The sequence below is a fragment of the Pseudonaja textilis genome, chromosome 1, assembly GCF_049901715.1.
Source record: "Pseudonaja textilis isolate UNSWEBS1 chromosome 1, rPseTex1.2, whole genome shotgun sequence".
NCBI classification, from domain to species: Eukaryota; Metazoa; Chordata; class Lepidosauria; order Squamata; family Elapidae; genus Pseudonaja; species Pseudonaja textilis.
Window position 1 is genome coordinate 69,812,246 of NC_141990.1, and position 20,923 is coordinate 69,833,168.

General features: G+C 38.3%; 1 protein-coding gene across 4 annotated transcripts in view; it reads right to left on the minus strand.

The window, feature by feature from the left end:
- SLC35F3 (solute carrier family 35 member F3) overlaps positions 1-20,923 on the minus strand; it is a 104,912-nt gene that overhangs the window by 21,295 nt on the left and 62,694 nt on the right. The window contains exon 1 of one of the 4 annotated variants that reach the window (XM_026705269.2): positions 6,564-6,800. The exons of the other annotated variants lie outside the window; for them this stretch is intronic. Within the exon in view, the coding sequence (XP_026561054.1) occupies positions 6,564-6,639 (76 nt within the window). The 5' untranslated portion in view covers positions 6,640-6,800. Of the gene's footprint in view, positions 1-6,563; positions 6,801-20,923 lie in introns of those variants that run through there. 4 annotated transcript variants of the gene reach the window in all.

Here is a 20,923-nt window from a genome sequence, read left to right on the forward strand (position 1 = left end):
TGGCTCAAAGAGACTAAGATTGAAAACAATTACAAAAAATGAGTTTGCGCAAAATGCATTAGGCATCATACACAAAAGTTATTAGATACAATTATGAGAAATAAGCAGGTGCAGTCCTAGAAAATAAAGCACAAACTCCACACAGTGCATCCTAGCTTATTGATCCATCTTACTCTTGGATTCAGTATTTATTGAATACTTCTCATTGATTTCCAATTTTTAATCAGAAGCTTAGGAGCAATTCATCCTAATTCCTTTATCTACATCAATAGCACTAACACGCATACACTCCAAAGTGCTTTACAGCACTTTCGGGATCCTCAATCTGGATCCTCATTTTAATGACCTCAGAAGGATGGATGGCTGAGTCAACCTTGAGCTGGTCAGGGTCAAACTCCAGACTGTGGGCAGAGTTTGCCTACAATACTGCATTGTAACCACTGCATAACCAGGGCTTCTTGGTCTTACTTCTGAGCTCCCTCTATCAGCTTTATTCTTTAGACAAACTAACTTAGCTCTATTTATCATGAATCAAGGCAGACCTAGAGAATCACCTTGGGCTTTTCAGTGTTGGGGCTTATCTCAGTAGATTCCTGAAACTCTCTGGGAATTCAAACCAGGACTTTTCTCCCTTCCATTCTTCCTTTTCAGCAATCTTTGATCTACCCCAATATTTTTCAAAAAAATGGTAAGCCTGGGAAAACTTTGATTCTATTGAGAAAAAGCTTCTTATTTACGCTTTCCTTTCTTGAGGCTAGGATTCCAAAATGACTTAAGTTTTGTTCTCACTTGCCAAAACGGATGTGCTGAGAATCATTCTACAGCATATGTGTTATCAGGCTTAGTTTACTTAGAAAACAAAGATGTTGCTCCCTATGTGGCTTTCTGGGAGTGTGAGGGCAGTAGTTTCAGTTGCAGAGGATTGTGGAATGAATAAGCTTGGGGAAAGAGTGGAAGATTCACCTGTAACTTAGAAATAGGTAGCAATAAAAGCTTGCCTGGTGACCCAACATCTTCCATTCATTCTGTACTTTTATTTAAATCTCTATTTTTAAAATTATTTCTTATAATATTAGTATCCTTAAAATGCTGTAACAAATAATTTTTCCTTCTGTTCAATATGTCTGATTTTTGCAGACTGCCTGAACAAGTACCTGCATTTCTTGGCAAGGATTTTTTAGAAGTGGTTGCCATTGCCTCCTCCTTACGGCCGAGTCAAAGTCACTGCAAGTCACAACAGCAAGTAACAGTTTAACAGGGTTGGAAGAGACCTTGGAGGTCTTCTAGTCCAACCCCTGTTCAAGCAGGAAACCCTATACCATTTCAGACAAAATGGTTGTCCAATCTGCTTTTAAAAACCTGCAGTGTTGGAGTACCTACAACTTCTGGGGACAAGTAGTTCCACTGATTAATTGTTCTAACTGTCAGGAAGTTTCCCCTTATTCCAAGTTGCTTCTCTCCTTGATTAGTGTCCATCCATTGCTTCTTGTCTTGTTTTCAGGTGCTTTGGAAAATAAATTGACTCCTTCTTCTTTGTGACAACCACTTAGATATTGCTACCATGTCACCCTTAGTCCTTCTTTTCATTAAACTGGACATAGACAATTCCTGCAACCGTTCTTCATATGTTTTGGGTCTAACACAGGACTAGAAGTCACAGTCACAGGTTTCTAGCCTGATGCCTTAACCACAACAGCAAATTGGCTCTCAGCAAAGTATGTATCTTAACAAAAATATCCCAACAAAGATATTGCCCTATTATAAATCACAGAGCTTTTCTGAAGGCAAACTCACTAGCATTTTATATGCAAGCCAGATAAAAACTTCATACAAACAAATTTTGTTGTTAAGTAGATAATAAAGTGACGGTACTTATTTAAATTACCCATTAATTTACAAGTGAAGAATGATTTTCAAAGACCTAAAGAATAGATAGCCCAAAGAAGCTTGATAATCAGCAGAATCTACTTCCTTAAAAGAATCTGGATTAGAAGAAATTATACATGACACTGAGAATATTTACTTTCTACAAAACGTTTTAATTCTTTGTATACTAAATTATACTTCGTTTTCATTTTACTAGCATTATAGCAAACGATTAAGAATACAAGATATTGAAGAACAGGAGTTTTGAATCACGCACCTAAAAATGTTCATGTTCCTTTTGTATTTTTAAAAAACCTTTGAGTTCTGTGCCTTAAAGTAGGGATATGAATGTATCTGAAATCAAATTGCAACCCTTTCTGTAGAGGGAAGTTATAAAGCCCATCATTCATGTCCTTATTACTTTCAGGCTGGGTTACTGCAGTATCTTAGGGCTGTCTTTGATGTCTATCTGGAAATTTCAGATGGTGCAGAATATGATAGCCTGCATACTGACAAAGGTAAGGGCTGTTTCAGCAGCTTTGCTTCTGTATATGGCTGGTACTGGACAGGATGTCCCATAAACTCAATCAAAGGGTTGACTTATAAAGCCCTACATGGCTTGTGTCCATGTTTTCTATGGGGCCATATTCTCCAAATCCTGTCAGCCCATCCTATGAGATTAACCTGGAAATGATATTTTGGGCTCCCTCTATTCGGGAATTTAGAGAGGTAAGGTTGGAAGGCCCATCACCCATATGATATATTCTACGTGAGGTCCAGGGGGTTCCTTATACTTCTGGAGATGGCAAAGTGATGAATACTGTTATTTTATTCTGCCTTCATGGCTTGACTTGCCCGTTTCCTGTTAAATTTTAACATTTTTAATCTAATAATAATTAATACCTGTTTTATTTTTAGGATGGTTATCATCTTTAGGTGAACTACCTGGAGTCTAAAAAGTCAAGCGCAATTTCAGAGTTGCCACAGTTGGCAATTTAAAAATTTGAAACATAAATGTATAAATATTATCTTTAAAATAAATAAATTATAATGTAAACAAAATAAAGAAAAACGTAATGCAAATCCTATTAGAGGATAATTGCCGAAATAGAAGATAGATTCATTTTTAATGGTCAAGAGACCTGGCAATGGATATTAATAACAAGGCAGAAAAGAGCTAAAACAAGGATGGATAATTTTGGAGGTTTCCAGATGTTGGATTTGAAATCTGTGCATGTCTTATGAATTATACGAATTATAGTCCAATTTGGTGGTGGAGGAATGCAGTTATACCACACCTGATCTGCATTTTAGAGAATTATATGACATGTCTTAAGTCAGTGTCTCTTTACAGCTTCATTCCTAATTATATACTTTTAATTTGGAGTAAACATCATCTGCGTTTTAGAGAATTGTATTACATGCCTTAAGTCAGCATCTCTTTATAGCTTCATTCCTAATTATATACTTTTAATTTGGAGTAAACTTAATTTAATACAAAGGCTTATTTTATAATTCTTTTTCAGATTTTTTAATTTCCTTCTGAGTTAGCATAGAGTGTGAGGGTTCTATGAATTATCCATTCCAATCAACGGCATAGAGCTGACATAGAGATCCTTTTAACGTCAAGTGCTATATTTTTGCTGAAGAAGTTTGTCAATGCTATTAGTTTGTTTTATTTTATAACATATAGTCACTTTTAAGCGAGATGAGTGGCATATAAGTTTAATAAATAATAATAGTAATATAGTTTTTATAAAAACAAAAAACAGAGAAAATACTGAGAAAAACACAATGTGTTTTCTAGAACATATTCCTTATATGCAGTGCAGCAGCGTCCTGGGTAACTGTATCATAGACTAGATGTTCCATTACAGACAAAAGAATTTTAAAAGTGTTCCCAAAAGATAGTGCAAGATGTGTTTTGAAGAATCCACAAAAGAGTAGATTGGAAACATTATTTATCCTGCATCTGAAGTGAATATTTAATCGTTAGCTAGTTTCAGTCTGGCAACAACAAACAGGACAAAAGAAAAAGAGTATATATGCGCATTCTAAAAAGCTGTATTTTGTGAGCTTAATCTTTGCAGGAGCCACAAAAACCATATCACATATTAATGTAAAATGTAGAATCCTTTGCATCAAGATTAAAGTCTAGTGACTGCACGCATATCATTTTCCCAACAATAATATGTAAGAGTCTCGTCAGTCTTTGGGAATGTCAAAATTTCCCAATCTAAGCTACAGATCTGAGATTTCCTATGATCTTCCATCCAAATATTAACAAAGTCTGACCTTGCCAGCTTTTCCCCAAATAGTCAGGTTATCTAGTGGAGATAGAAATTAGATTTGCAGACTAATGTTTACATATGTGAGATGCTGTTATACAGTCTAACTCCCAGTGATCATGGAAAACCCCATCTCTAAAAGCAGCAGTTGCATACCAGAATGCAGAAAATTCATATCTTTTATGAAGAAGATTAAAGAATAATAAAAGGTGTCTTAAGGTTGGGATGAATACTGTAATGCAAATAAATGGAAAACATTTTACAGTCTCCTTGTCTCTAGTCCAAATAAAAATGACTTCCTGAAATCAAAGGAAAGAGCAACCAGTTGAAGTTGTTAGCGTTTTTTGTCACTTCCTATAAAACCCATTCCACAATTTATGCTTGGCCTGGGCCAACTAGTAAATAAGAAAGCAAGTAACAAAAATGCCTTGCAGTGATTCCATACATATTAAAATATGTCTTCTCATATGCGGTTCTTCCACATACCCCCCCCAATAAAACGCTTATATGTTCTGAAATATAATGCATATACATTCTGAAGTTCACACAAGATATGAACAACAAAATGGTGGCTACGATATATTTGATATTATATATTTGCTCGATGAACCTAAATCATGATCACCCCCTTCCCCTAAAAACAAGCGGAATCATTCCAGAATGGACTAATTCTGTATAGTTCCATGTTGTAGCAATGATGGTTCAGAGCTATGGATTCTTTCCCCAGCCTAGTACCCTCCAAATTACTCAGGCTGCCTGACATTTGAGAGTTGTACTGTAAATCTAGAAGGCTTCAGCACAACATATCTCTAAGTGCATCAGTCCAGGGTGGAGCATCACTTTTCTTCATTTAATTCAAAGTTTCTCCCCTTCTTAGTTAGAACAATTAATCAGTGGAACAACTTGCCTCCGGAAGTTGTAAATGCTCCAACACTGGACATTTTAAAGAAGAGATTGGACAACCATTTGTCTGAAATGGTATAGGGTAAGGTTTCCAGCTTGAGCAGGGGGGTGGACTAGACGACCTCCAAGGTCCCTTCCAACTCTTCTGTTTTCCTCATTTCTAGATGTCCACTATTATTAAATCCCAAACACATTTATTTTTCTTCCCATCATATCTTATCTGTTCAATAATTAGTCCCCCCCTCTTGCCTCTCTCATAGCCATCCTATCTCCCGGGCAAGTTGTTTCTACCAACGAGCAAAACCACCCCACAACTTGCAAACTTCTTATTCCTTGGAATCCAGCATCACGACGCCACAAGCCCTCCTCGTCCCCACCCAACTCCCTCTCTTCGGCCTTCTCCTACCGGCTCTTCTTTCTAAGCTCCCCATGTCCGCCGGGCAGCTCCCCCGACTGCCGGCTGCCTTTGGGGCACCCGTTTAATTCAGTTGTTCCTCAAGTCCCGCAAGAACATTTCCTCAACGGCTGCCGGAGCCCGGCTTGGTTTACAGCGAGGCTTCTGTCGGGCAACGGCGGCGGCTCCCCCGAAGCGCGTCGAGTCTGGGCTGCCAATGGGGACGGCCTGCCTCGGGTCCCAGTCCCCAGAGCAATGACCTTAGCGGTCTTCCCAGAGCATGTCGGCCCACACCTCTCCTTTAAAACGGCAGCGAGAGTTGGCGGGCCCAAAAGTGTTTCCAGAAGTCTCCTTTTCCCTCCCGAGAGCGGGAGCGGGAGACCGGGCGCACCGGGGCTGAGGATGGGGGAGAGAAGAGGCATCTATCTCCCTGAGGAGGAATGCAGAGTTCTTCCCCGAGAGGCGCTTCCAAGTGGATACCCGCCAAATTATCTCATCCACCTACCCCCACAGCCCAATGCAGAGCCTTTACCCATCTTCCAGCCAGCTGCCCTCCTCCTCCTCCTCCAATGCGCCAGCCTCTCCGGCATGTTTATACCAGGGAAGCCCCTGCGCTTGAAGAGAGAACTTACGGCGGGTCGGGGAGCAAGGGGCGCCTGGCCGGCTCGACTCCCTCGGGGAGGGCGAGCCAGACGACCCCAGAAAAGGTGACTTTCACCTCCCCGGGACAGCGGAGCCGCATTGGCGAAAGCTTCCCCTTAAAGGGAAACTAGTCAAGCATGCCCTAATTGCCGCCCCCCCAACCCCTCCTTCACAAGAGGAGTAGGGGGAAGGGGGGGGGGGGTAAACTGCAGCAGGCAACCCAGAAGCCCATCCGTCTTCTCCGACTCCCCCCCGGGGCAGCCTCTCTCTCTTATACCGTCCCGGGGAACCAGGGCAGGTGTGGGTCTCCCACCCCCCCGAAAGCGCTCCGATCTTGCTTTCGCCCCCGCGGCGGGCCGCTCCCTCGCCACTTGCCGACGGCGGCGCCTTTGCCATGCAAAGGCATATTTTTCTGTTGGGGGGGGGGACACCCAACCCTGCCCGGCATCCTGTTGGCTGGGCGCGTTTACCTTCCACTTTGGTGAGAGTAAGAACCGGGCTGTTGCAGGCGCTAAGAGGGGCTACTCTGGCCGAGTGTTTCTTCATGATGAGCCCTTCTGCCAGTAAGAGCCCTTCCGTTGATCGCCTACATCCTGAAGCCGGTGGCGGCTGAGCGCTGGGCTCCCCCTTCGCGTAAAGAGACACCAGTCCGCCTTGGCGGCTGCCAGCCTGCCTCACTCGCGCGCCTGCCGCTGCCCCTGCAGCTCTTCGCCGCCTCCGAGCTCGCACGCTCTCTCCCTCTGCTGCAAACAAAACGTCACGGAGCCAATCCACGCCCCTTCGCCGGCTGCTGGCATCCTGGGGTCTTCCGTGGGAGCGAAGGAAGCCCTCCAAAAAACAACAACAACCCCCAAACCCCCCCGCACACTTCGACGGAGACGCCCCGCGAGGGCTTGGAACCCACTTCCCCGCCGGGCCACAAAAAGAAGGGCGAGCTTCCCAAAAACCAGCGGGGGGCGGGGGGGGGCGCGAGCGAAGCTGTGATTTCGCCTCATCCGTCAACTCATGGAGCTTTACGTTTCACAGAGCTCTGCAGTATATGAGTCATATTCGCTAAAGATTATCCCGAAGGCACAAAACTGTACCGTTGCCATTTGGCAAACTGCATTTTGAAGGCAGTTTCATTTTTTTTAAAAAAAAGGCTACACCTTTCGGTGTTTGGTCTCTATGTGTTGTTCTACTTCTGAAAATCCTATAGCCACAGTACTGGAAAGGGCCAAGTGCTGACTCATAGTCAATTCATAATCCACTCTTGTTCCGAGACTTTTGGTTTTTCTTTGCAATATTGTTATACAGGCAGGTAATCCCCCATTTTTGTGCTTCTGGTTCATTTCCCAAGTGAAGAACTTTGCATTTGTCCCCCTTAAATTTAAGTGTGGTGTTTTCATACAGTTTGTCTAAAGTAGGGAAATGTTTCTGGATTTCAAAGCTGCCTTCCCAGGGTATTTGCTCTCTCTCACCTGATTTTGTATCTGCTGAAAACCCTGTCTCAAATTCGGTCGAAAACTCAAATCATTAATAAAATGCCGATACATGTAAGACCGAGGATTCAACCATTCAGAACTTACATAATTCCTTCATCCAATCTATTTTTCTATTCTACCTGTAATTCTTCTTAAGTCTCAGCCAGTCCAACCCACAAGAAAGTCATGGGGAATTGTCAAATGCTTTGCTGAGATTAAAACATATTAGATCCAAAAATGAGACATGTTTGCCAATCAAGAGTTACTCTGGTGAGAGGGAAGACTAACCATGGAGTCATCTTTATATCTTCCTGTCTTAGTCACTGACATGTCCTAGTAATTGTTTTTATGTGACCTCATAAAGTTTAATTCACCCTAGGTCCGCAAACAAGGTAACTCATCCATAGCTATTCCAGGCTTAAAGCAATGTTTTTGCTCTCTTCCCAACCTAGTAGCTCTTGCCTCTACCCAATCTGACATGCCTCACTGACAGCATGGTTAACGATGCAAGTCAGGGGCTTGGATCTGCTTGGCTCCAATTGGCCACTTGAGGCTGCTGTAGGGTTGCCTCCCACTCATTCAATTATTGTGCATACCTCCCATAGCTATTTTGCTTTGGGGTGCAGGAGGAACTGTGTTTCTGCAGGAGCAGCAATACTCCCTTGAGGTGGCCTTGAGAAAGCTTTGAGAGAGCTCTGATTCTGCTTAAATCTGGAGAGAGAGAGGGGGGGAGGGAGAGAGAGAGAGAGAGAGAGGTTCTACTAGCTACATCTTGCTAATATTTCAGATTTTTCATTGGTTTCCAACAAACCATTTGGAGTTACTTACTTTTTATTATGATGGGAGAGGGCACACTTTAGCCTATTCTTAGACAACTTTAGTTGCTGCTGATCACAGCCACTTGCTGCCAACATTGCCAATCCTTAGCTTAGCTTAGCATGAAATTCATTATCAGTCACTCCCTCCTACCCTATGCTCTTCGTTCATGCTTATATACTAGAACAGATAGGGATATAAAGAAGAGAACATTTCTGGTCCTCCTCAGAATAAATGCTATAATATATTATCTAGTTGGGCTATTTATAAACACCAAACTAGTTCTTTTTTAAAAGGATATTAAATTCATGTCAAAAAACGACCCTCTAGCTGACAGGGTGATATCTATTACAGGGTGAAATATGACGGAGTTTTATTGATGCATTGAAGGAGGACTATATGGCTTCACTCCATGTTTGCTGCCTCCTCTGGGCTATTTCTGAATATGGGAACACTGAACCAGTTTTCAAAATTAACCCACCAGACAGATCACAGGCATGGGGCACCTCTGCATCTGCAACTTGCTATTTAGACCATGTGACAAGTGGCCAAACCCATCTTTTAAAACAGGGGTCTCCAACCTTAGCAACTTTAAACCTGGAGGACTTCAACTCCCAGAATTCCCCAGCCAACTTTGCTAAGGTTGGAGACCCCTGATTTAAAATATCATCTATCAGCTTTGCTGGCTGAGGAATTCTGGGAGTTGAAGTCCTCCAGGCTTAAAGTTGCTAAGTTTGGAGACCCCATATTTAAAGTATCATTTATGTTTTTCAAACTACCCCACTACACCTTAAAGAGAGCAATTGGTGATTGGCTTTCTTGGCAGGAGGCAGGACTAAAAATGAAGCTACCAGTAGGAGAATGCACTCTCCTTGTCTTGCATTAAAACTGAATACTCAATTATGGATGCAGAATAGGAACTGGCAATTGGAGCAGCAAATTTGGCATGCTTTTCTGTGGCTGCAGAACTAGTGGGCTGTACATATATGCTGCTTACTGACTATGCTCTGTGAATTTTTGCTTCTTATTCTATTTTTTTCTTATCAGAAAAAAAAAACTTTTTGCTGATCTTGGAATTATTTTTACCAATTTTTAGAATTCTCATTACCAATATTAGCTTATTCTGAACTTTATCTTTCCTAAAACCAACCCTGCAGATCCATGCTATTTGTAAATTCTCTTCTTTGGTGGTGACCTGTTCCTCTTCTCACCTCCTATAGTTTCTTTTGTTTCTAGATCTCTGTCATGCTTCTTAAGTTGTCAATGTTGGCTTATGCTACAAGCTACACTCCTACAATGTGGAATATCTTATACATCTCTTGCTTCTGATCATCATTATTATTCAATGGGCTTTTCATTTGTTGGAATGACATCCTTATGAAAGTTTGTTTACTTCCTCTGCCAGATCCTATTGTGGCACCTCTTTTAGTGCATCTGATAAAACTTAATCTTCTCTGTTACTTCCTGCATCCTTTGATTTTTTTTCTTCAAGTTTCATTATAAACTGTATTTGCTGCAAATATATGCCCTATTATGGGCTATTTTTCAAGTAGAAATACTAATATGCCACACATACACACCGAGGATCGCAACTGAAGAGTCCCAACCAGGTATCTTCAGTTATGTTTCTTAAGACACTATTAATACTACAGAAAGTTGCTTGACCTTACATAAACAAGCCCTTAAAACCTGGCTACTGCCCAAAGGTTGGCTAGAGTTAAGGGGGAGAGGGGCAGACCACTTATGGGATCATTAGCCTGTTAGAATTTGTGTTATTTTTACACACATTTGTGTGTGTTGCTTGATATTACTTTGTTTTAAATTGTTTTGCATTCAGAGTTGTGATAGAATTGGGTAACCCAAGATCAATCAAGCAACCAATCAATCAATATTCTTGTTCCCTCTACAGGGTATCAGATTAGCTACAGTAAGGAAATACTCTACTAGTAGCCAACACTCTTATTGAGTTAGGATTCCTTCACACAGCCTGCTTATCCCAGTATGAAGACACCTGCCATCCCAGGCTGAGGACATGGATGCCTAGTGTTGTCTTCAATCAGGTTCTGCCTATCTTTCCATGCTACACTTCAAAATGCTCTTCCATTCCTGTTGGCATAAGCCCTGCTGAGCCATTTGTCCTCTTTCCCATTTCTCTTGATATGGATACAGGAAAAACAGAAAGAGAAGGGGAAGTTGATAATTTGCATTGCAAATCTCCATAAAATAGGAAGGCTGATAGTACAAGATCTGCAGATGTTTTGCGGACATTAATTTGTCCCAAAGAGGAGTTTTCCCATCCCACTTCTTTCTTCCCACTGGCTCTTTGTGTGGACAGAACCTCATCTTAATTAATGCCCAAGGGAAAACAGGGGTCTGCATTATGCCTAGCACTTCTTTAAGCTGTCATGTTTTTATATTAATAGCACCTTGATGTTAAAATATGGAAGAGCCTTGAGAACAAAAAATAGTCAGAGACAATCTCATTATGCTTCACAGACAAACTCTCATCACTTCCCCTATTTCTTCAGTCTTGGTCACATCCACTTCACTACCTCTTTAGCATTTGGACTGCAAGAATGAGAAATATTTTTTGCTATGCAAATTCATAGATTTTCCTAAAAAAACAAAACTTAGGAAAAAAAACCCAGCAAAGTCTTTTTCTTCCCAGTACAAGATCTTGACTAATTTCCAACAGCATGGAACTCTCCCCTGAATTTACTTCTTTTTCCTGGGCAGTCCTAGGGGAATTGGCAAAGTTTGAAGGCTTTTAATCCCTCTTAATATTCTAGGAAACAAATAAACAATAAGGAAACCCTGACTCAACCTATTTTATTTACTAAACAGTAAAAGGCTCTCACGGTGATTACTGGAAGGAACTTAATCAAAAATAATAATTAGGGAAGTTAGATTTAAAGTTACTTTAGCTGTGTGCCTAAACTTTCACAACCTGAGGCTCCACAGTTCACTTACACATTAAAAAAATATGAATTAACAAAATCCAATGTATAATGAAGACAAACGTCCAAAAGCTCACTAAGGCCATAGCTCCATTGAAATCAAACAGACACCAGAGCTTTCCTAAATGTCATGAGAATTGGGCTAACTGTACTTTTGGGGCTTTATGTTCCAAAGTATGGGGGCTTTGTGCTATTCCCAAAAATGACTGTTCTCAATCAAACCTCTTGGACCTCCAGTTTGGGAGGCCTTCTCAATATGTTTGCTCTCTGTGATTGATCTTCACTGGACAAGGTGGTCCATGATATATCCCAATGCTTTATAGATACTAAGAAGCACCTTTATATACCAGCTCAGCTTCACTTCAAAATTATCATAATTTTCAATTTTATTAACATTGGGTTTTGAACCGTGAATTTCATCAAGATGACACCAGCTTGGGGAAGGCTGACTTAATGTATATCTCCATTTCATATATCTTTTAATCATTCTTAGATATTTTAGGAAAAAATGTTGCTTTTATCATAATTAATTGTGATTTTCTTGTTTTAATTGCTGGTCACTGACTGTATAAAATTGATTGATTGACAAGAGACTGCAAATTTTCATTTTTAGGAAGTACCAAATTGTATACAAATTGTCTACATATAGCTATGTCAGTTTTCTTTTTGCAAAACACAAAGTTTTTCATTGGCAGGTATCAGACAAAATTCAACAGAAAGCTGAATTGCCTCGTATCACACTCTTAAAGTAGGCTTAATTTAGTGCTATCAAAGTGAGAATGAGCTGTTCAGAATCTAGTGATTTCCATTCTCTAGGAATGTTACGAAGATAAATATCTTCTCCCAACAATTCTTCTATTATTTATTATCATCTGGTTTTGAACAATGAATATCATAATCTAGTATATATCTTTTTTTCTTGGAAACTATTTTATTGTTTCACTAAACCCAAGATCCATCTCTCTTGAGAATGAACTATTTCCTAAATATTTTATTTTCATTATTCTCAAGAACATATCAATATTGTCATTCATTTTGTTCTATTTAATTTCTATTTGTGGTGTCCATTTCTATTTTTCCCTTGTATTCTCTATTTTAGCAAGCTTCTCCCAGCCAACTTGCTGGCCAATCTAAACATTTTCCTAGCTCCACCTTTCATGTTCATAATATTTGGAAAAAACATAGTATGCTTTTCTTTGATAATTTTTGCAAGTTATCCTTTAGCCATGGCATTAGTCAGCAGATTTTAACAGATAATCAGAGTTGGAAGGGACCTTGTAGGTCATCTAGTCCAACCCGTCGCCCAAGCGGGAGTCCCTACACCATTCCTGACAAATGACAGTCCAATCTCTTCTTGAAGGTCTCAAGTGATGGCTCTCCCACAACTTCTGAGGGCAAGCTGTTCCATTGGTTGATTGTTCTCACCGTCAGAAAGTTTCTCCTTATTTCTAGGTTGAATCTCTCCTTGTTCAGTTTTCATTCATTATTTCTTGTCTGGCCTTCGAGTGCTTTAGAAAATAGCTTGACCCCTTCCTCCCTGTGGCAGCCCCTCAAATATTGGAAGACCGCTATCATGTCTTCCCGGCCCTTCTCTTCACTAGACTAGCCAAGCCCAGTTCCTGCAACTGTTCATTGTATGTTTTAGCCTCCAGTCCCCTAATCATCCTGGTTGCTCTTCTCTGCACTTTTTCTAGAGTCTCAACATCTTTTTTATAATGTGGTGAACAAAACTGGATATAGTACTCTAGGTGTTTTCAAATGTACTATCCCTGGCTATCTCTGACCAATAGTTTCCATTTGTTCTGATATCTGGATGATAAAGGAAGATCTTCTTCCATATATTTTAATTTACATATTTTATAGAATCTCTGCTGTTTAAATAAATTTAGGCTTGTGCTAGTATAGGACATTTATATTTTATAGAATATATTTTATAGTTACATATTATAAAAATTGATTTGATGAAAGAAAAATACATACTTTTTATGCATTTTCAGGCAGCAAATCTTCTAAAGATCTCTAATGTACATTTTTCCATGCAAAGGGGCACTGCTGAACTCCTTTTTATATTTTACTTCTAAGTGGTGGTGAAAGGTTCAAGAAAAAATTATTTAGGTCTAGAACAAGGGCCAAACAGAACAATCAGGAGATAATCTTTGGTCTTCTTTGTAAGAAACATGCTGATATTTTCTAGAGCTTAAATGAAGCAATAAAATATTTTTATATTTTCCTTTAAAACATTTCTTAAGCTTCTAAAAACAGTAACTCAGTGTGGCTTACAGTATAAGCGAACAGCATAAGTTATCAAAGATGGAAATTCTGAAGTGTGTATAGAACCCATCTTTGCTTAAAAGATCATAGCAGAGAGAGATATTATATTGTGTTATGTCCCTATATATGAAGTTTTATGTTGCTTCTACCACCAGCAGCAACCCTGCAGGGTAGAGAAATTTCCATATTTTTATAGAATATGGAATCTCATTATACAAGTCTACCCATAACTTAATTTACCTCCAAAGTAACTAGTTAAAGAAAGTTCAAAACATTCTCAAAGATCCACCTCATCCTGGACATCCTTGTTTTGAACTATTACCATCTGGCAGACGGTACAGAATAATAAAAACAAGGACAAATAGGCTGAAAAACAGCTTCTATCCCAGGGCAGTAGTTCTGTTGAATTCTGCTGTATAGTGCAGTGTTGGTGCTGTGTCGCGGGGTTTCAATTCAATGTGTGGAGTGTGAAGGATGTGTGCTTGTGTTTATTTTCATGGTCATGATGTGCACTGAAGATGGTGTTTGATTTCATTGTATGAGGTGCAACGACAGTAAAGTAAAGTAAAAAAAAGTGAAGTGAAGTGAAGTGAAGTGAAGTGAAGTGAAGTGAAGTAAAGTAAAGTAAAGTAAAGTAAAGTAAAGTAAAGTAAAGTAAAGTAAAGTAAAGTAAAGTAAAGTAAAGTAAAGTAAAGTAAAGTAAAGTAAAGTAAAGTAAAGTAAAGTAAAGTAAAGTAAAGTAAAGTAAAGTAAAGTAAAATGTAAACAATCAAGAAGATTCTGGTAGAACTTTTTTCAACTAGCATATCAGAGGTGGTATTCTGCAGGTTCTGACCAGTTCTGGAGAACCGGTAGCAGAAATTTTGAGTAGTTCGGAGAACCGGCAAATCCCACCTCTGACTGGAGATTTTACAGTAGCCTTCCCCTGCCACGCCCACCAAGTCACACACACAGAACCGATAGTAAATTTTTTTGAATCCCACCATTGTAGCATATGCCATTAAAAGACACAAATGTTTGTAGTGCATCTGATGAAATAAGCTGCAACTCATAAAAGCTTATGCCTAGTAATAAAATCTGTCAGACAAAAAATGCGCTGCCAGGTTCCTCCTGACTTTTTTTCCCTACTACACATTAACATGGTTCTTCTCTTCCTATGTTTATAGAAAATGCATCAATCGATTTTAAAAAGACATCTCAAATAAAAGCTGTCAAACAAGTTAGCTATCTGTGTTCCCAAAGCACACAGATTGAAACATGAAACGGTCTATTCAACTGAAGAAGAAAAATGCACTACATATAAATATTTTACAAAAAGGACCCTTCTCCTTCCCCCAAAAAGGTCCACTTCCTTGGAGTTATTTTTATATTTAAATTCTTCCCGAAGTTTGCAGGTTGTCCTCAACTTACAGTTACAACAGATGTTAAGTGAATCTGGCTTTCTTATTGACTGCTTGTCAGAAGGTTGCAAAAGGAACACTGCAACCGTCATAAATACAGGACTCTGGCCAAGTCTCTGAATTTTGACTATTGGGTATGCCCCAATGCTTATTAGAGTTAAAAATGGTCATAAGTCGCTTTTTTCAGTGCAAGTTGTATTTAAATGGTCACTAAATGAATGGTTGTAAGTTGAGGACTTTCTGTATTTGTTTATTGGGTTCCAGATATTTTTTATTCAGATTTTAACTGGCATCATATAGAGGAAAAACCAACTGAGGACACAACAATTCTGAGTCCACATGGTCTGGATTGACTATGCTGTCCCACTCTTTGATGTTTCTTGACTCATTAATCCAGCCTTTCAAAGCCTTTTTTTTAACATAATATACACAAATTCTATGTAGCTTGTTGCCAAAAATGGTTCTTATAGCCAGAGCACCCCCATGGAATCTGTTAGAACAGAGATTATAAAGTATATAGTTGGCTGTCTTAGATATAGTCATATTTTAGCAGATATAATTGCTGAGATAATTTTGATTCCATTAAGTGTTTGGCTTTTCTCTGAGGAAAAATGGTTTATTATATTTGAATAACAAAATAGGAAAGTAGTGAGCTACTGTTCCTTCTGTGTAAGTAAATGAAGTCCAGAGGCACTTTTGCATTAAACAAGCTTAATGGTTTTATTCAGCCGTCTCTCTCCTTGTTCCCCTGATAGCTAGAGATTGTTTAGCAAGAACTAAAAAAGTTAAAAACAGCAAAAGAATGAAGTGGGGCTGCAGCCAACACATTAGAGAAGTGGAGAAATGAATTTCCAGGACTTCTCTTTCATGCATGCAGTAGATGAATATGTTACTACTACCAGATCAGTATATATTCACAATGATGGAAGAAAAACATCAATGTGAACGAGCACTGATCATCCCATAAATGTAGATGAAATACACACATCTCTGGAAGAGGGGACTTCAGTCTCCCTTCCCATAAACCCTTCAGGAGAACCTCTCGAGACACTGCAGAGAAATGATATGATTTTGGATGACTCCTGTTTTTCCATATGTGGCACTGAAGCAATAGCAGCAAAATAAATACTTGTGAGAAAGACAAGCAGGCTGCAAAAGTTGGCTGCTCTTTGGGTAGAATAGGTACAAAAAAAAGTTCCTAGCAAAATAGAGATCCAAAGAAGAGGAAACTGTATAAGCTCAAGCATATTACAAACAATATCCAACAGTCCCCAATTTACATCAGCAGTTAGGACCAGAATTTCTGTCACATGTTTTATCTGTACATGATGCTCTGGCAGAAGGCAGACAGTGAGTTTTTGGTAATCCATACTGAATGAACTATTATTTAATAAAATGCTACACTATACATATTTTTCTTTTAGTTTTATGTTTATTATGCATGCATCTTATACATATAGCAAATTTGCACTGCAAAATCTATCTCACAAAATGTAGGTGTAAATGTAAACAGATGTTCAGAAACAAAATATTCTGCTTAACTCAGGTAATATAGCCAGATGTCCTCTTGAGTTTATCTTAATCAAATCAAACGGTACAATTTGATGTTAATTCCTCATATTTTAAGGAAATATGGTATCGAAACTTGAAGTTGCCAGCAGTAGGCAGCTTTTCATAACTTTCAACTGGAATCTGCCTTCTAGTCATATAAAACCATTGTTTTTTGCCCTACAGTCTTGAACAACAGACAACCCTTTCAATTCTTGTATGTGATATCTTTTCAGGTACTTGACAAGACCATTCCTACCCTCATTCTTCTTTTTTCAAGCCTAACATTCCCACATCTTTCAGTCTCATTTCATAAGATTTAAGGATTACTTTGTGACAAGAAGAGTTATAAAACATTATTATTTTGCTATTGCATATGCAAATAGCTGAACAGTGGACCTTTTTAAAATGACCCATTCTTTCTTGGGGTTGGAAGGGCTGCTTCTGAAGAGTACTCTAGGCATCTGATGGATAAAATTGCTGAGATTTTCTCTGAGTTGGACTCTGATTGAGTAGATTTGGTTGGCTTGCCTGAGACAAATCAGTTACATGTAAAAAGTCAGATTCCATACTTCCCAAGGAAGTGAACAAAGTTTTTGAGTCCGTTAGCCTGGCCATTACATCGTTCCTAATTGGTGAAGGTCTCCTGAGATGTGTCTACTTGGACATAATTGAACAATAAGATTTTAAAAGTAAAATACTGTTTTGGATAAGTAAGACCCTAAACTGAGCATTTAGCTACAATTTTAAATGAAAATATTACATTGGAAAAGCAGAGACCTGAACACAGATATATTTTGAGTGCTGAGCCTTTCACTTTCCTTCTTCCAATATGTTATTCAAATAAAAATACTTTTAAATTTAAAAATAAAGTCTCCGTCATTCAGGATCAAAATGAAAGCATGCTAAGCAAGTAATCCCCCTGCCACCTGAAATAATCAAGATCTTCCTTAGGTTTTGCTCAATAACCACAAAAATTTCAGATTGCACAATGCCTTCTGATTTCTAATGGCTAACAATACTTATAATATAGTCTGGTCATTCGCAGTTATTCTACTTCTGATGACTTCATCTGTAGAGTCAACTGATCATGTGTTGATGGGGAGCAGAGTAAAATCAGCACCCTTTCTTGGACACTCCAGAGGCTGGAAGGCATTTGCCAAGTCTGGGCACCAGCTTCATCTATGCTACTCAGGTAAGAACTATATAGTCTTCTGAAGACATTCTCTCCAAGTCAGGCTTTTTCAATCAGATGACCTCCCCACCACCCCCTTAGCATGAACAACAATGTGAACGTTGATTAAATTTTAGGTTTGGTCCACTAGGCACCTGGTGGGAAGGGTTGTTCTGTTTTTATTCTATTGTTTTTAATTGGCTGCTGTGAGCCACCTAGCAACACTATGTGAGATAGCAGCAATATACATTCTTCAAATAAGCAAAGCACTAGTCCCCTGCCCAAGATAAATAGACTGGAAAGCATAGGAATAATATAAGAAAAGCAACAATTGACTATTTTGATTATGATGATCAGTGCAAAATTGAGGTCAATCTCTCTGTAGCTTCACATTATTTATTTTGAAAAATTGAAGACCTTATATCTATATCATCAATCTTTTTAATTTAATCATTGTGCAATTAATGAGTCCAATATTTACCTAACGATCAACATTAAAAATCTTATTAACAAAATCTATAGCACACATTTATAAAAGTCAGTATTTGGCAAAAAAACACACATACCAACATTACCATGCTTAGTGACATCTGCAAACCATGAGTAATTTAGTAATTGTAATCCTATTAATCAATGGAAGGTTCTCGGGATGCAGATTAGACATTAGCAGCTGCCTTTCAAGGAGAACACAAAGCACAATCTTGTCTGTTTCAAGAGGGCTCCAAAATAAGGTGATCTGATTACAATATAGTTAGTAGAATCGATAGCATTATTTTTAGAGTTGTTCATGTCAGGTTTGCAAGTTAAAATAGAAAAATCTACTGTAATTCACTTTAAAGCCTGTTTTTCTTTGTTTATGCAGAATCTGTACACTCTTGGCATAATATATCGTTTGGTCTAGTACATGCATGACTCACATGAATACTAAATAATTTACTGTGAATTTTTATATTATTTTGCTGCTCTATATAAGGGGAGAAAACATCCCAGATTTTTCAGGCTACTTGGCTTTCTCTAAAACTTGATGAAGATATAGAAGTGACTTATTGGGATTTTAGAGACTAAAACTCAGCCTTAATAAATGTAATTAATTATCTGGATCAGTCTTAAATACAAGCTTTCTCATGATAAAGATAGACATCAGCCTTGAGCTGTCTATTTTTCCAGGCCTTTGCTTCATAATTCGTTGCTGATGTTGCATGTCAAGCCCGAAATTGACATAAGTGTATGAACCACCTATCACACAGGTGAGGGGTTTATGAACTCTTCAGCTAATTGACCTCATCATGAAATTTTAGATTGTTCATTGACCCCCCAAATATTTATTATATGAAAATAATTTAATAAATACCACTTTAGTAGTATTATGCATCACCCTCACCACCCTCACCTTCACCATTGTTTTCTTATCCCAGATAATTGTGAAGGACTCAATAGGTGGATAAAAATGCCAAGTCCAATCTTAAATATATGGCTGACTGTGCAACAAACCTTAATAATATTCCCTTTTAGAAGTCCCATCAACTCTTAAGAATCAATGTTGAACACTTTAGAGAACCTTAATATAGGTGGTAAATTTTTATGGTTTCTTATCAGAGATTAAACCAGGAATGTTACCAACTCTTCACAAATAACACTCCCTGACCCACAGTATTAGGACAAATGAGGAAAAGAAGCATCTGTGAATGGAAAATAAAAATGCAAAATAAATAATTATGGTTTCACAAATCTAAAGTATTCTAAGGGTTATCACTTGAATGATGTTGCAGCTATTTTATTTTTATATCTGTATTAGACATTTAATGCACAGAGTCCAGGCAAAATTCCAGGACTGTAAAGCAGCTTGTATTCAAAAGAAAAAAGATCTTGGTATAAATATAAAAGGGAGGTGATGAAGCACCTATTTCCTAATTCTTTCTTAGGGAATCAGCCTGAATCTCACGGAAATTAAATGAAGATAATGCACCTGAGGAAACATAGATGTAGGCTGCAAGCTAAGCTAACCAAGGTTCTGAGCCCAGAGACAGGTTCCAAATTAAGAACAAAAAGAGCCAAATTACCTAGTCCAAAGAAAAAACACACAACTTAACTAATTAATCAAACTGGTAGTCAGGACTACCAATATATAACAGAAACAACAGCTCTGTGGCAAACTAAATTCTAATTCCTTATCTTTGCCTGTATGTATGCTGTTACAGCATTACCTGGAACCTAACTATTCTTGAATCTTCAAATTCTCTGCACTCGTTTGCAAAAAGAGTATCTTGTTTTTGTTCACTTTGCAGAAAGTGCTGAGTTTTCAGTGTGTCTTGGTTTATTTCAGTTAAGGATTTACAATCGCAACAATTAACTTGGCTCTCCAAACATCCTTAAAAATATGTTTCCTCCCATAACTGCACAGATATCCTCCACAAAGTTTGTGGGATTCCAGGAAAAGAAAATTTTATTAAAAAAATTTAATGCTCCAGATTTTGTCTTCAGATTAATGCACTATGAAGCCCTAATGATTTGCCTATTAAAATACAGTATACACTAAATATTGGTACCGCAGATCTTGATGTATAAATATCACTACTTTACATAACTTTGAAAAGATTTGGAAAAGACATTAAAACGAAACAAAAATATTGTGCCTACAGAAAGTACATATAGCTGGGAGGAAGTGTTTAGAAATAATGTTCTTGTAGTGCCATCTTGTGTTCAAAATATAATAGCAACACTACCCAGCTTTTCAAACAGAGACATAGATAGATTCACATTATATTAGTGATAATGTACATCATCATACATTATGGTAATTAATTGTTTAGACTATCTGGGCCATCATTATTTAATAGAAATGCAAGAAATTAGAGTAGATATGTTAACAAAGCTTCTCCTGCTATTTCTTTTTATCTATTGAAAGAAGCCTAGTTACAGAAAGCATGATCTTATGCATATATTAAATAATAAAAATTCATTTAGAAGATTTTTTTCTTGATTATTTTTTTCTTTTTGTCAGAATACAGAGATGGATCATTTAAATACATTTTATGAAATACTAAGTATACAACTGAAATTCATTTGAAACTTAGTTTTAAGGATATTAACTGATGTTCAGTCTTAGCACTGCTCCAAATCTGCCCTGAAACTAAGCAGGATTAGATTGTTGGTTGAAACTCTTATCTCAACATGGGTACCATCCAGATGCATGGAGTTCAA